General features: G+C 36.3%; 3 protein-coding genes across 4 annotated transcripts in view; 1 reads left to right on the top strand and 2 right to left on the bottom strand.

Annotated features, from left to right (window-relative positions):
• Positions 1-3,136: 3,136 nt before the first annotated feature.
• LOC135681642 (uncharacterized) lies at positions 3,137-6,533 on the bottom strand. Its single transcript, XM_089111918.1, has one exon. The coding sequence runs from the start codon at positions 6,024-6,026 to the stop codon at positions 5,196-5,198; it is 831 nt and encodes a 276-aa protein (XP_088968044.1). The 5' UTR covers positions 6,027-6,533; the 3' UTR covers positions 3,137-5,195.
• A 1,881-nt stretch (positions 6,534-8,414) lies between these two features.
• LOC135681468 (double zinc ribbon and ankyrin repeat-containing protein 1) lies at positions 8,415-11,571 on the bottom strand. The gene has a single exon (XM_065195963.2). It carries the CDS (start codon positions 11,396-11,398, stop codon positions 9,026-9,028), a length of 2,373 nt encoding a protein of 790 aa, XP_065052035.2. The 5' UTR covers positions 11,399-11,571; the 3' UTR covers positions 8,415-9,025.
• Positions 11,572-11,653: 82 nt separating this feature from the next.
• The window catches only part of LOC135681469 (cap-specific mRNA (nucleoside-2'-O-)-methyltransferase 1-like), a 28,500-nt gene continuing 23,364 nt past the window's right edge, over positions 11,654-16,789 (top strand). Inside the window, exons 1-6 of one of the 2 annotated variants that reach the window (XM_065195965.2) lie at positions 11,654-11,908; positions 13,453-13,571; positions 13,876-14,037; positions 15,146-15,235; positions 15,840-15,911; positions 16,227-16,521. In XM_065195965.2, the coding sequence (XP_065052037.2) occupies positions 11,785-11,908; positions 13,453-13,571; positions 13,876-14,037; positions 15,146-15,235; positions 15,840-15,911; positions 16,227-16,521 (862 nt within the window). In that variant the 5' untranslated portion in view covers positions 11,654-11,784. Of the gene's footprint in view, positions 11,909-13,434; positions 13,572-13,875; positions 14,038-15,145; positions 15,236-15,839; positions 15,912-16,226; positions 16,522-16,789 lie in introns of both variants that reach the window. The other variant, XM_065195964.2, reaches the window with a different exon arrangement.

Genomic DNA, 16,789 nt, shown 5'->3' with positions numbered 1-16,789 from the left:
GAATTCATTACTTAAAGCCGACCAGATGATTAAACCTGTGCGTGCTCACACCATAAGTCGCTCGTTTCAACTCTCGCCATCTTGCCAAAAACATCAAGATGGGACCAGCCTTGGCTCTTTCTAAATTTCCATGCACCAGAAATTCCCAGCTTGATTTCGTACACACTCATTCGAGCTTTGTCGTGATGCGAGCAAAGCTTCACTGATAATTCACTTAAAAGCGTGCTTCCATCAATGCTTCTCCACCGAGGGAGGTTTTGATCAATAGAATGGAATGTGAATAACAATTTACTTTGTTAGATGTTTTAAGATAGATCACACTTCAAAATGGCTGATTCGAACATGTACTTGATGCGGAAAAAATGAATCGAAGAAATACTTCACCCACAAGAAATGAGGAGGTATTAAATCTTTGTTTTGTCAGCTAACTTAGGCGAGTCACAATATGTGACATCACGGAAAGCGCTTCTTTCTATATACATTTTTTGTTGAAGAATTGTGTATCCTCGTTTTAAAGAGAACGTAGTCCATGTTTTCATTCCAAGGTTCCATTGCTTCAAGCGACATTTAAAGAAACTGTCTTGTTGTTTGTGGCCTCTTGATATTTTATTATTTCGAACCTCTAATGGTTTTCGCTTGCAGTCCTGCATCCGTTGTCTAGACCATGGAATATTTGTTTTCACGTTGTGGAATCTGAAGATACCATCCTTGATACCATCAGTTTCTGGGTTTGTTGAGCTCTGCATATTTTCGCCAAAGCTTTCACTAAAGCATGCAATTAGTTTGCAATAAATGATTAAACTTTTGAGGCACTGTATCAAGAAATGGCTGGCTGCCTCGACCACGTTTTTTAAATCGCCAGTGTTGCTTTGCCCTTGTTTTTGTTCCAAGCATCTTGAATTGTGTCAAAGAATGGTTTGAAGGTTTGAAGCATTTCGCTGACTGACATAGGGGAATATTTAGTATCTTTCACAAAATAAATATATTGGCTGCAGTTTTTCGTTTCATATGGTATGATTCGATTGTTTACCACACATGGAGCCTCTTTGATATCTCGCCAGCAATTTCAGAAGTTTTTACGGCCACTTTAGCAACATGACAAAAAAGCAGCTTTGATATGAGGTTACATTCTCACGCTGTGATGGCAAGACTTTGCAACAGTCACGTCATACGAGCTTCAAAGGGCGTAAAGAATCGATAGATAGAAACAATCTCGCTTGTCAGCTTCTTTTGAAAACTTATCGTGATAAATACTGCTAGCAGTCTAGAAAATTTGATGGAAAAGGAAGCCTTAACTCAGCATCAATAGACTTTAGCAGCCGTTCTCTAAAATGCAATTAAATCTCCCTTTTAAGATAGAAATACTTTGGCAAACTGCTTGTCCTGCCTTTGCCTTTGAATAATCATAAACGAACTCTAGAAAAGACTTCGAGCATAACCCTTAAAAAGCACAAGAATTGGTTGAACAGCTGCTGTAGCCTTTTAACTTTGCAAAACAAAACAACAAATATTCGTCCAAATGCAAATTTTTATCCATAAAACATCTGGAAATACACGTTTCAGTTTTCCTCCATACATTATATGAATTTTGATGGAGTTTCTTTTTCGACACGATTTTTATTGTAACACTTCCTCTCTTTTTTCTTCGTTCCTTTACTCTTGGACAAAGAAATTTCGTTCGTGGGTCAATGACTCCTCCTATAAAATTAGCAAATGGTTTTGCCAATTTAAGAGCTGCACATCTTAAAAGAACATTTTCTCCGGGTTTATGTCAATGAGAAATATCAAGTATAACTTCTTTAATTATTCTTTAAAATGTATCTAGGGACGTAGCTATTTAAAATGGCAGCCAGTGGGCATAGTAGAGTTTAAACATTTAGGATGAGTACCTAAAGTACGGATAGTGAGTTGTTCTTTTTATACTATCCAGGGAAATATTTTAAATGGGGCTATTTGAAATGATCAAAAATGCACTTGCTACAAAAGTCACTTGCTGATGAAAATAAAGTTTTGACTTTGAAGCAGACCTTTTTCCCAAGAGTGATGGGCAGCTCCTACACTCCGAATAGCATATTCAAATAGCTAAGACCACAGATACATAAATCTTTGACCAACTACAAGATAACTTTTGGTACTGACGTCGAGAAAGACCGAATAAACTTGAGCAGTTTCCCCGAAAAATTTTTGTCTGAGACATGCAACATTGTTTTGTAACCTCTCAAAATTTCGAAAAGACCATACACCTTTCCCTCATTTCATATTCTTTGAAGGTGCATGCCGACATTTGTAGAACCTCCGGTCTAAAAACGTTTGCGAGTTTCACGGTAGAGACAAGTGGGGGACACCTCATTGCTTATTAGTGAGGGGGGCGAAAGAGATGAAATCTGGAAAATAGTTCTGCGACTACAACCTCTCTATTCTCGGGAAACATGGGCAATGATAACTGAACATTACTTCTTCCATACTGTTTTTAGATTATTAATAAACTCATTCTTCTAAACAACTCTAAATTTCAAATTTTTAGTAAGCGTTTTTGTCGATTTTTAGGGATGTTAAATTAAGAAGTGAGAATATAATAAAATCTTAAAAATTGAACAGGAGTCCCTTTTACTCCCGAACTCAGAAAAGGGTTGACAATGATAATAGAAACAATAAATGATTGCCCAATTTGAATTGTAAAGATTGTTAAAATTGTAAAGAAAAAACTCCCAAAGGGGAAGTTTCTTTGAAGCTATGATTCAAGGTGGCTAAAGTTTATCTAGAAAATCATTAACCAGGCGATCGAGACGAAGTTTATGCAAATCTACCCTTTTCTTTCTAACTGCTTTCTACCGGCTTTCTACAAACCGTTTACCTCTTTTTAGGTTAAATCACTTCTGGCACTCCGGAGGATCCGCCCAAATCAGCTCCTTACCAAATCGGCTGATCTGCCCATCCCACATTCGTGACATGGAAACAAAAAAAGTCAGTTCTTGAGACAGCCCACTCGTTTGAGATTCAATTCATTGAACATCTCTTGTGAAGTATGTTTTAAATTTTGTGATTTGATTGATTTGGCATCTTACATTGACTTTTTGCATAGAATAGAATTTACACACTTTAAGGCCTTGAAGACCACTGAATGTTTGAGCGGAGACATAGATAATTGTTAAACAAAATTGGATTGTTCAGTTGCATATTCAGTTGAATTGGTCAGGAAAATTAGCAAAAACAAAACTTTATAGCAATAAGTTGATCGTTAACTGAGATCTGAGGATTACAATCTAATGTGATCTTGTTAACAAGAGTTCTACAAATGAAATCTGGTATATTGTGGATATTTCACTAACTGAAATCTGTACAAATACATTTAGAAGTTTATGCTGGAAATTAGTTTATGTTTTTTGTCGAATATCATAGAGTACTAAGGTTAATAGACATTGCACGTAAATTATGGGGGATGTGTTGTTCGTGATCTAGACGTACTACCGGAGTCTAAAATTCTCTCAGCGTCAATTAATCTAACTCAAAATTACTTGCCAGTGATAAAAAACCAATGAGATCAACAAGTTTGAGAATTCCAGCACCATTTAAGAATTAACTCTGAAGGGGAACTAAAATTTAATATCGTTAATTCAAAGTTTCTGGGACGTTTGAAGAGGTACCTAGGAACAAATATTGATCTTAATCTTTTTCTTAAATTCCTCTAATGTAACAAAATTTTCTATTTCCTGGGGAATCGGATTCCAAGTCTTGCTGCAGCGATCGTTTAAGTATTGAGAAAAACATTTCATAATTTGGTGCTTTCATTTGAATATCTCGAAGATGTAACGATCTCATTATGATCTGAATTCACTAAAATATCTTTGGCAGTAAAAGCTTGAACCATCATGCATTTTTAGGTAAGGTAATGGTTTGAGACATCTGTATGATATAGCAGAAATCGATTATGTTTTTGCTATGTACCTTACAACATCAGAATGGAGTAATATGCTTGCAAAATAACTAACCAGTTGTTAGCAACGGGTTTGCAATTATAAAATAACCAAAGAAATGTTTGTAAGCAGAATTTTCAGAAAGTACAGCGGAAATTCTTCCTTCACAAGACTTTAGGATTCTTTTATTTTCTTTTCTGAGCCAAAGGAATATTAATATCGATCAAAATCGATTCTTATGCGGGCCTTTGGCTAAAAGTACATAATCTGTCCATATCGCATTGATCTCCTACATAAACTGTCAAGTGAACGGCGTTCAGAGAGACTGAATGTCAATACGAAAAACAGTATTCGGAATTTGGAATCGTAATACAAGAATTGATAATGAGCAGCAGTATTCGATGTGTGTTTTTGGTTAACACATGACAGCGATACTATGTGCATTATTTTCGTTTTTGCCCTTCTCTATAAGTTTTGTTTGTCTTCTGTGGTAAAAGCCATCCTGAAAATTGAACTGATATCTTTGCTGACAGGCATGTGCTAGAGGATATTGATCGTTGTTTTACAAAAAATACCACACTTCTGTATGCTAAATACAAGTTTGTTCAATTTAGAGAACGGGAGACAATTTCTAGTCTATTTAACCTTTTGATAATTGTCATTGAGGCCGTAATATTGCTCGAACAGAGCGTAGATTATTGTTCAACCGAATACATGTATTCGAACAAACTTTATCAATATGATTAACCTTGAGCATGTATGATATATTTTAAAGTAAGAGCACTGTATGATAATCATATTGCATTGTTTTTATCTTCATTTACAAGAAATATTTCTACAGCGTCTTTTCATGTGTAATTGGACAATATAGTACAGAAAAACTGATTCGAATCTGGATCATATAGATTCAGGTGAGCACATAAAGGCATAGATTGAAAAGTTCCCTATTAAGGAATCTTTTTTCAATGTGATATTGGTGCGATCATAGGAATAATGTTCAAGAACGTATCAAAATTTTTAAGATAGAGTTGATTCTGATAGTCATTCAAAGATGGTATTTCCAGGCTATTTATACAACTATTAAAGAGCATAATCTCACCAAGTTAAAAAAAATTATTTACACTATCCCGATTGATCGTCATTAAGCAACTCAAAAATCTGCTCATTGGTGAAGAAAATGTATCTTCCGTAGCAACTTTATATGTATGTAAGAATGGTTCATAGAGATGCTTGAAATCTACATTAATCCTAAATACCTTTTTAACTACATCATCCACGAACTTATTTTACATCCAAATCTCGTAAACTTGTGTCAACAACATCCTTTCCAAGGATGCCATCTTCGTCTTCCTTTTTGCAAATATCTGTTTTAAGCTCGTTTGATGTTGCTATGTTGTCAGTTTGAAGCAAGGACAGATCTTCACAATCCAGATCTTCAGCTTTCATTTCGCTCTCACTCTTCTCCTGTTGTGCCTCAGTATCTCTCTGTTCTTCTAAAACCTCGGTTAATGCTTTGATATAATTTATCGCAAGCCTTAGTGTTGTTATTTTCGCCATATGGCCATCAGCGATATAGCAAGGCAACGCGTCTCTTAAAGCCTCGAAAGCTTTGTTCAACACCCGCATTCTCTCCCTTTCCCGTGCATTAACCAACAATCGTTTCTGCAGTGACATTCTCGATCGCTTATGCCTTGCTCTGCTAGCTACATCGATATGCCCCAATTCAACAAGGTTTGGCATCATTGCGCTGCCGTCATACGGGTTCCATGAATGGGGTTGTTGGTAGATAGTATTGCATATCACTTGATGTTCCATTTGTTGGGGGTATTCCTGATAATGCTGTCCTTGAGTCAGGTAAAAGTGATCCTGCATATTACGATATCCGTAAAACTGGCATCTTCCATATTCAAAATTATAGTGTTGTGGACCAGGAATCTGCCCTTGTTCCATGATGCCATTTTGCTCATTGTATGTAAAATTTTCGATAGGAGGTAATGGTAAATTAAAGTGATCTTGAAATCCCGCATTACCCCTATCCATGATAAAGAGTCGCGATCCTGATGTTCTTACTGACGCAGCTTTGCTGATATGCTCGTGAGATATCAACAACATAAATTTTAAATCAGAATGAACACATCTGCGTATGCGTATTTGACTTTAGAAAGGGAGGCTTTTAGCTTTACTATGAAAGCCTCGTAAATTGGCGCTGGGAAATATGACGTCACTGGTCTTAAAGGTTGTTCAATAAAATCAAATCTTTCCCCATTCATTCTGTCGTGTGATTTTACTTACGGCTGATAAGCTTATGTTTTCCAAAATTGTGCTCTATTTTATGCTGGAAAAGGTCCAAGAACTTTGCTTTATGGGCTTGCATGATCAATGATTATCTGATAGACCAGGTTGATTTTGAGCAAGGCCACCCCTGGAGCAACTGTAGACTAGCTGTTTGCCACCCCGATAATTTTATCTCAAAATTTTTTTAATGGGATTCTTCGTCGTTTTCATTGGATTGTCGTGACAATTTGAGTGAAGTTAATACTGGCTAAAGGGAAATTGGTTAACGGGGTCTCTTGTTACCAATTTAGGACTCAAGATCGTGTCTTGCGCTCAAAAAACCTGTTCGCTGCTAAACAAAAACTTGACACTACTTGGGCACTCCGCAGAAAAATTGCCAGAACGTCTGCCTGGAACACGTTGGTCAGAGCACTTTAAAATTACAAATCATGCGAATAACAATTTTGGGGACAATAGTGTAGTACCGTAATGCCTCGAATAAGCGCTCGGGCGCTTATTTAATTTTTGAGGCTCCAGGATGGGCGCTTATTCGAGGGAGGCGCTTAATCAAGGGGCGCTTATTTTAAAAGGTAGATTTGGTGCAAATTGTGTTCTTCATTAATCTTTCGTGTTGAATTGCTTTCCAATTATGTTTTCGTTGGAAATTCGAATAAGCGCCCATTTCTGAAGGTTGAAGGATGGGCGCTTATTTGGGGGGGGCTCTTATTTGAGGGGGCGCTTTTTCGAGTCATTACGGTATATAGACACGCACTGGTTAAATCAGGAGTTGTCAAAGTAGGAATGTTATTTTCTGCTATCTTAAAAAAACACGTACTTCTTGAGTTAGCCTACAGAAACTATAGGATATTGCAAAAACAAGCGCTGAAAAGTATCTTAAAATCAAGACAATGGAATCTAAAAGGCAAATGCAGTGGCTTGGCCAAAGAATTGCTGCATCAGCTAGAAGAGGATGTGGACGAAGGGATTTTAGTTTTTGTAAATTGCCTGCTGGTGGACATTATAAAGCCAATAAACAATTCTGAAGCAGCTTCAATCTTCCAGATAGAATGTTGTCACAGCACTGTCTAGGGTACAGCAGTGAGAAAGGACCTTAAGGAACGATGTGTAAATTTGACTAAGGTTCAATGCGTGAAAATGGTGGCTGATTTTCGAAAAAGTCCCTGAAGTCAGCATCGTTCAGCGAAGAAGGGCATTTTTTCCCAAGCTCTTTGATGATTTTATCAGTACCGAGCACACTCCGTCAGTGAGTCATAAACGCTCAAAGCTTCAAGTATTTAAGAATCAATCAGTATGTTGAGTGTATGATTTTGAAACAGAATGATAGAACTAGAAATCCAACATTGATTTGGAGGGAAAGGGGGGATTCAAACTAACAGGGGCAAGAATCGATAATTGCAGTTACTACTGGCTTTACGTCAACACATAAGGACTGAAAGGATTGCTTGATTTCTACATTAACAAGGGTAGATTCCCCTCAACGAAATTCTTTGTGAGCAGAGAGGGAATACAATCTTGCATGCCTGGCGTTTGATAATAAGATTTTGATGGAAGACATAAAATTTGAAAGTTTTCTAGCTGAATAGAAATGAAGAGGTCTTCGAGAAAGTTGTTTAATTGCTAAAGATGCTTCCATTAGCCCCCTCCCCCCAACCCTACAAATATTTCCACTTTAATCTTAGGTGGGAGTAAACCCTACTCCACTGGCCTGGCTACGGGCTTGATTCAACGTCAGTCGACGTCATTCTTTTAATTAGGGTTTTGCATCAGATAGGTCTCTACAGTATCAATATGGACATCGAGTCAAGCAGAACAGGCCAAAAGCACCGATTGTTTGCTAAAACTGGCCGATTCAACCAATAGCTGTGTACAAGGCACTTCAGCCTTCACAGATAATTGAAAACAGAAAAGCTGGTTAGCAACATTGTCAAGTTTCTGAGCACCTTGTTAATGCAGAAAATTAGCAAATTTCAGCTTTTGCTATTGTTTTAGCAACATATGTGCACTAGCACTCTTGATATTTTTATAAAGACCAGGCTAATTTGAGTCCAATAACATAATTACAATCCGTTAATTATTTTTCATGAGAAGTACATTCCTTTCTTTTGAGTAGAACAGAGCAAGTCTGGTCAGTAAATTAAAAAGTAAATAATTAAAAATCAATGTCCAAATAATTCACAAAAGACAGGTACAGAAAAAATACAACTATTCTATAATTGGAAAAAATATAATATTAAATTATAGAATATCATGTACATCCAAAAGAGACCTTGCTATTGATGTCATTAAATATAAAGATCTGGTATAATATTTGATTAAATATAAAGAAGAAGGTATAATATTTGCAAGAACATTACATAGCAGTTTGACGGTGATTAATGAAGAAGTGAGAGTACTAGTGCTATCTGCAAACAATACTGCCTCAATTTAACTCTGTGCTGTCTATCACAGAGGTGGTGCCAGAAATCTTCCGACAGAGGGGTTGGAGCTTCCGACAGGGGGCTAAAACGACTAAAATAAGCAGTTTTTGTACGTTATTTTGTCAAATTTGCTCCGACAATAACCTAAAATTTCCTCCGATGGGGGGGGGGGCTAGATGCTTCTGACAGAGGGGCTGTAGCCCCCCTAGCCCTCCCCTGGCACCACCACTGGTCTATCAAATGTTTAAATATCTTCAAAATAGCTTTTAATTTGCATATAAATTTGTGCAAAATAGCTTTTAACTTGCATATCAATTTATGATTACACAATTATATGAAAAATGCTAGAAATTTGAAAAAATCTTCTGTTCTCACAGAGACATGAATTACAAATGTTAGTTAACTAATAGTTTGACTCAGTAAATCCTGTCCTAGTTTTGCAGTAAACTTGGTAATAATGCTATCAATCCCACTTTTCAATGCAAGGTCATAAGGAGTTTGCCCAGCATCATTAACTGTATCTTGATCTGCACCAACATCAAGAAGCTTTTCTACAGCATCAGTTCCATCCAAACCTAATCTCACTGCCTCATGAAGTGCTGTATTTCCTTTGGGGCCTGACTTAGCATCAACATTTGCACCAGCATCAACAAGGACTTGAATACAGCCAGTGTGTTTACTTGTAACTGCTTGTTTTAAAGGTGTAAAGCCTTCTGAATTCACAGCATTCACATCACATCCAGAATCTATTAATTCATTTATCATATCAATTTCCACTTCAGAAACATCTGACAACATTTTGAAAAGTTTTACTGTTTCTGCAGACAGTTTTGCATCCTTTGATATCATATGTTTCTTTCCCTTCTTCTTTATCTTTTTCTTTTTAGTTTCTGAATCGCCTCTAGTTATTTTGGAGTTCTTTGAATTTTTCAATGCATTAATAAAAGCAGCACCATGCTGCACAGCCTTAGCGGTTGCATTAAGAGTATGCTTATCTTTATTTCTCAAGCTGAAAGACAAGGTTATGCATAGCTCCTGTCCATTAAGTTCCTCCTGAGCGATTGCTCCCAACAATTTACCAATTTTTAAATGACTTATAGAATCTCTGAATTCGATGTTATTTTGTGTAAAGATTTTCAAATGCTGGGACACATGGTCAATTTGTTGTCGCCAATAGCCTTTTCCAGGACTCATTGCACTCAAGGGTCTTTTAGGTTTACTACTGCCTTCTTCATCTTTACATTGTGCATCAATAGTTCTTGAAGATGGAAAGTAAATCCCAGTTGTTTGAGTCCCATATGTCTTTTGATCTGCTTTTGGCAATGGTGCTGAAAGAGAAATCCATTTTGCATGGTCTCCAGAATATGGCACAAAAGTTGGTGTCTTTGGAACACTTCTTTGGTTTGGGTAGAGGAAACTATAATCTGGACGTGCTGGAGGAGCAATATTGTGGCCACATGCAGCACAGTATTTGGCATATGGTTGATTGTTAGTTCTGCATGTGATGCAAGTAACAACAGAGCTGGATGGCAATGGCTTTGCCCCACACCAGTCACAAAATCTTGCATCAATGCTGTTTACTCGTCCACATTTTGAACATTGCAAGAAGGATTCTCTGCTTGGCTGTGGTGGTTTGTTTACAACATGCTGGGTAAACACTTTTTGAACTGGTAGCAAACTCTCACAAACTACACATCTTCGACTTCCAGATGGAGACAAAGTTCCACATTGCAAGCAAACTACTTTTTCAACATTCAATGCTGAATGTTCTTGAATTTTTTCTTGAAAATTCTTCTGACAAACAGGACAAGTTGCAGAATTTGTTGGGACATTTGCAAAACAGAGTGGACAGGTCACAGATGATTGCTCATCTTGAGGAACAGATCTTCTATTTGGAACTGGGGGCAATGCAGCTGCACATTCAATGCAGAATCTTGCATATGGGTCTGCAGGCCTAACTGCATGACAGTAAAGGCATCTGGCCAGATTAAATTCATCATCAGTATATTTTGCTGTAACACCACTCTTAGGAGGCATTGCTGTCCTTGGGTAAGCAAAATTGGATCCCATCATATCATAATCAAATTTTCCTTCATCTCTAACAGAAAACTGTGTTTTCTGCAACTCAAGCCCATTTAAAACTTTACGCACACCACTGTCTTCTGCTTTTGAAAACTCTTTAGATTTCATTGCCCTAAAATCATCCTCTCCAGAAAAGCATATTTGTTCTAATAGATTATTATGCGTACCCTTTGCAGCAAAATCTTTGGTATCTTTTTTCCATGCACGATTTCCGTATGTAGACCCAAAGTTTGTTTTAGTTCCCCATCCAAAGTCATTTTCATTTATTTTGCTGTTTTCAAACGATTGCCTTAATGACTGATACTGTTCCCTACTTTCATATTCATCCTCATCAACTTCAAAATCATCATTGTCATCTTCGTCTTCTACAATTTCGTATTGTGCTTCGCGAATCTGGAACATTTTTGTGTTTACGCTGCTTTCCTTCGACCTGTCACTCAACACAGCCATGGCTTTTAGTGTGATTTTTCCTACTCCAAGGTAAATTGGCTTCGTATATTTGTATGTCGAGTTTTGGCCGATTTTCTTAAATGGCTCTGGTTTGCTGCCGTCGGCAGTGTAGTAAATAATGGTATCTTTGGTGCTGCTTGACATTTCGATGGGTGTTTTTGTGTCAATCTCCCATTTTCGACCTGTTCCAGGGGCTTTCAATGGAACGATAGTAGGCACGGAAACCATTCCAGCTGACATCTTTTCTTATACCAGCTCCACTGAACCAAACTTCAGTCGATGATTCTTCTTGCAAAGTTTTTAACTACTTTTATCTTATCAATGGTTAAATAAAACAGGACTTAATATCAATATCTATCCCGCTCGATCATCGTTGAAACATCTCAACATCTTGCTTCTACGTTGTCAAAATGACGCTGGTTGCCATGAATTCAAAAGACAATAACTCCTTTGTGTTGAGATAAACGAGGCACGAAGTTGTTTTCAATACGAGACTGTAAGCGTAAGGGGTTCGCTGGTTCGTGGAAATGATAAATGTGTCCACATTTCTAAATAACCAACATGTCATTTATCTGACTGGAGATATAGATAGCTTTGCCAGCGTCCTTGAAATTTCTGAATGAATAATGGCTTTCAACATTCCAAATGCGCGTAAACGGACCTTGTCTTCAGACACAACAGAAAGCAGTGATAACGAGAATGGTGACATCAGCCCAAGTAAAAGTACAGAGAGAAAATATGCTAGATATGGTAAGAAAACAAAAGAACTTGCAAAAGTGACGTAAAGTATTATTTTACCTTGAAATACGGATTTGATACTGGCCGAAGTTACTGTAGGCTTATTTGAAGTTTATGGCATGATGATAAGTTAATGCATATTTTAGTCTGTATGGTTCAGTTCAGTTCATTTAATTTTGAATTCACTACATACAATTCAGTGAGAATAACTGAACAAGTAATTCAAAAAAGATTGATACAGGAAATGCTACACAAGAACATAGAAACAAACTAAATTGCATGGTAGGAATTATTTTGAGGAGGAACACCTAAATAATTAGAATAACTAATCAAAGAGAAAGCACCCCTTGGTATAGTTAACAAAGCATCAGGGCAATCATTTTAGCGAATACCTTGTGTGAAAAGCCAGGATGCATTTCATGTCAACTGTACGTCAAAGGTCCACCGGGGCATTTGTTTAGGTACGCCGAAAATATAAAAGCAGTTAGTGAAACTGTGAGCATCATTGTGCCAGACAAAGAAAACTGATTATTAGAGAAAACTGTGGTGTGTGAGTCTTTATTTTCTGTTAACTATGTACATGGCTTCATGTTAAGCATGCCAACTAACAAAAATTTTAGGTATATGCCAACAAATCTTTCTATTTGTTTGCACGCCGATCGCGGGAAAAAACCTGGGTGCATGCCGAAGATCTTCGGGCCTAAGTACATGGAATGCACCCTGGGTGAAAAGTACATTGCGTTAGCCATGCTTTGAATCAATCAAAGTTAAAAGTTAGAAAATGAACATCTAATAACCCTTTTCAAAATGGAATGTTTTTAGATTTAGTTGAAGGCTTTTAAAAGGTACTAATTAAAGGGACTAGGACTAAGAATCGTTTTATTTTCTCTACTCATGCATGCTAGATACCACCAGAATATTTTCTTGTAACCAATTGAGATGCAACTATGAATCCTGAAAAAATTATGGTTTCACCTCAATTAGTTACAAAGAAAGATCCAGTTGAAACTGGGTGGATCTAGTTACTTCAATTTGTCAGATTGGCAATTTAAGATATTTCACAAAATTTGCAAAACATACCTATCTAAATCTGGAGAATTTTTACTAAAAAAGTCTATTTAAGATTAATTGGCAATCTAAACATTTGGCATTAAACAGTGAGCCTGAATGTTCATTCACCTTGCCTCGCTGTAGTGAAGCTACAAATAATACTGTAGGAAGAGGGGGGTTCTATTACCTCAAAGTTTGCCAACAAACTTTCTGGTTTTGATGCAGGTAGTCTGGGAAGTTGTCAGTAGCAGAAATTTATCTTTTGTGTGGTGGGAAAATGTTCTGACCTTTCTGATGCATTTGTGATGCCTATTTGAATTACATACCTTTTTGAGTTGCCTTTTCTCTTGTCTTTCCTATGTCAATATATTCAATTTTGACCTGAAAACTAATGACTATTTATTCTAACTACAGTGTCTGTTAAGCCAGAGTGCCTATAATATATATTCTCAAAGCTTGTTTTTGCATTGGAATATTTTCATTTATAGATTTCAATTCTTTGCCAGGCTTTGAACGTGCATCTGAAAACATTGTTGAGGATGATGATGAAGAAGATGATAACTTTAATGATGAAAAGCCAGGAATGTCTGGTGGAAACTATAGCAGCTTGGCCCAAAAACTTATGGTTGGTGATGCAGAAGTTTATGCAATAACTCCTAAACCTTAATTTGTAATTATAATAAGTTTACTTGCTGCTGTTAGCATTAGTAATTTGCATTGAAATGCATGTATTTATTTGATACAAATTCATGTTTATACTTACAGATATAATATGAATATCACAATATATATTGGGAATTTTGATGCAGTGGCTCACCAACATCTGGTTTCCTCATTGAGGTGAAGCCAGATTACCAATTGCCTTGTTACATATGCATTTATTTAGACATAGCTACCATTCAATCTTACATATGCTTTTTCATTGAAAGGAAAACATGGGCTATGTGGAGGGCAAAGGATTGGGAAAATATGCTCAAGGGCGTGTTGATATTATTGAGTCTTCAAAACAGAGAGGTAGACGAGGTCTTGGTTTGCAGCTAACTGGTTTAGATGCAGACGAAAAGGCAGATTGGTCAATAGAGGAAGAAGAGGTAGGAAAATGTTAGAATTTCTATTAATTTCTGTATCTTTTTCTATAATGTTTTACACATCCAAAAGGGAAGGATACATTGGTTTTGAGCTATGGCCTAGAAATTGTCACCTTAAGGGAAACAAGCTATTGTTACCATGATTGGTAGGCTGCGGAAACAACAGAACAAGGTTTTTTGCCATCTTTTTTCAGTTGCAGAAACCATTCATGAATGGCAGAAACAATGAAAACTAATGGTTCTTTGAACATTTTTAAGAAAAGCAGCTGATCATTGGTTTTAAGCATATTTTCAAAACTCAGATTTCCTTACATTCATTTGATTTATTTCACTGTTCTGTATAAGTTTAAAGCTTTCCATGAAGCTTATAGGTGCTTAATTTACTTTGAAGCTGATCAAATGTTCCAAAGTTTTTATATGATTGATGCAAATCATAATTGAGAGAAAAGTAAAAGTAGGCAATGAAAATTCCAAAAAGGAACTTTTTGTCATTTATTTCACATTATATGTTCTTTCATTACTACCATTTGGAGTGTGCTAAAATGACACAGTAGTAAAACAAGCACTTCTTCCAAATTTCCAAGCCTGGGACCCTTCAAACATTTGATGAAATGTTAATGGATTTGCATCTAGTAGGAAAGACTAGATTTCATCATTAGAAATTGGTAGTGAGATTAAAAATTTGTATTTTTGCATGCCCCCCCCCCCACTCCAGCAATGTGAGTTGTGAGTTTGAACTATGTGATTAAATTGGAAACCCTCTGTTTTAGACATGCCCCACAATAGAAGAGTACCTTCAGAGGGCTCCATATTGTTGTGTGGAATCATAGGGCTCCAAACATGAATGACCATGATAGGAGAATAGGAGAATAGAATAGGACCAGATTCTCATGTCAATAAATATTTTTGAAAAATGCTATCTCTGGAAATGGATGGCCATGCCTAGCATGACAAGCATGATGACTAGCTATGCCGCTACTAATTCATTGCTGCTTGTTAAGCCTTCAAATGGAGCAAATTCAAGTGCACCTAAACTTATCAAAGCCTTTTAGTACTAGCCTTTTCTAACTGTAGCTGTTTATTTTGAAGTCACTGTATGTTAAAAATCCAGGAAGAAGTTCCAGTTCCTGATTGGATTCCTTCATGTGAGCTGATGCCACCAAATCTTGATGAAATGGAAGAATGGCCTACTATAAGTCCAGTACGGAAATTGCTATATTTGTGTTAGGATTTGATTTATTTTTGTAGTCATACAAATATCTTTTTGTTATATGCAATATTGATTAGTTATGATTTATTTTAGACTTGCCTCTTTGTCATAGACCTCTGTTTAATCACTTTGTTGGTTAACAAAGATGGAGATTTCATTCATGCTTCATACCTGCTTCATACCTGCTTAATATTTTGAATGATAACCTTTTCTGAATTTTCCATTCCTGATGACACAGTATTCTTTTATGTTTTCAAAATATGAAATTCTTTGTTAAAAAAACTGATGACATGATCCAGTCAAAGTTTTGAAATATATTTAAATAAGATCAATTCTGCAGAAGATTGCAAATTTATCAACTCCATTGCAATGACTCAATTTAAGGCTCCAAATATTTCTTTATAAAAATAGGTGCTAAAAGTGCTAAAAATTGCTAATGATATTTATCTTCATAGTAATTTAAAAACAAGGGGTGTTCTAGTGGTTTGCCACATTACACTTAAGGAATCTATTCTACACTATCTTATTCATTTTGCATCAACCCATGTTGAAGTAATTATACCAAGTTCATATCTTAATTGTATTAAATTTTCAGAGGAACGAAACCATTGAAGATGAGACTGATTTCTGTGATCCACAAGTTCTGGAAGGCATTTTAGATTCAAAGGTATTTTTTGAATTTATTATTGGTTTATTTTCGTAAATAATAGTTGACCACAAAATTTTAGGCCCTTTTTCATGTTAATTCCGTTGATGTCCTTTTTCAAAATTCTGAATTTGAAATTTTTGCCTTCTACAGGCGATCAAAGCTGTCCAAACATATTTTATCCCTGCTTTTGACAAAAGACCCATAAAACATATCTTTTTAACCAGTTTTCCGCGTTATCTATTCTTACATTTTGCTGTATTTTTGGATTTGTTCTTTCTGTATATTTAATGCATATATTTTTAACGAACGTGTTACATTTCAATGTCTTTACAGAAAGTTTTTGACATGCTTGGCACTGATGAGTTTCTGAAAGCACGAACAAGGGCCAATCCTCATGAGACCATTCGCGGTGGAATTTTTCAAAACAGAGCCGCAATGAAGATGGCCGAGCTAGACGCATCATTTGATTTCATGTTTACAGACCCAAGGAACCATGAAGGACAGAGCGTTTTGGGGACAAATGATCTTTTATATTTTGCTGACATTTGTGCTGGCCCAGGCGGGTTTTCAGAGTATGTTCTATGGAAAAAGAAATGGCACGCAAAAGGTTTTGGGCTCACATTGAAAGGTCAGTGTAATCGAGCATTTGAAATACCGTTGCTTTAGTCTGCGTAGAAGTGTTTGTGAAAGCAGTTAGAAGCTATCATTGTTGTAATGCTGTGACTTATATTTTAAGCTTTGTTCATGCCTTCTTTGTTTGATTAACATCATTGTAGGCAAGATAGAATTAGAATCTTTGTTACGCAATCACAGTAAGTAATCCAAAATGATTTTATGTTTCTCTCTAACTTCATATTTTTTCTAAAAGGAGCTTTGTTTATAACTTGACAAATAGC

This window comes from Rhopilema esculentum, chromosome 12 (assembly GCF_057945365.1).
Source record: "Rhopilema esculentum isolate cy_ngs chromosome 12, ASM5794536v1, whole genome shotgun sequence".
NCBI classification, from domain to species: Eukaryota; Metazoa; Cnidaria; class Scyphozoa; order Rhizostomeae; family Rhizostomatidae; genus Rhopilema; species Rhopilema esculentum.
This window is presented reverse-complemented; position numbering and strand designations above follow the sequence as displayed.

Coding starts and splice junctions, on each gene's coding strand:
- LOC135681642 (XM_089111918.1), bottom strand. CDS start 6,026: ATGTTGTTGATATCTCACGAGCATATCAGCAAAGCTGCGTCAGTAAGA.
- LOC135681468 (XM_065195963.2), bottom strand. CDS start 11,398: ATGTCAGCTGGAATGGTTTCCGTGCCTACTATCGTTCCATTGAAAGCC.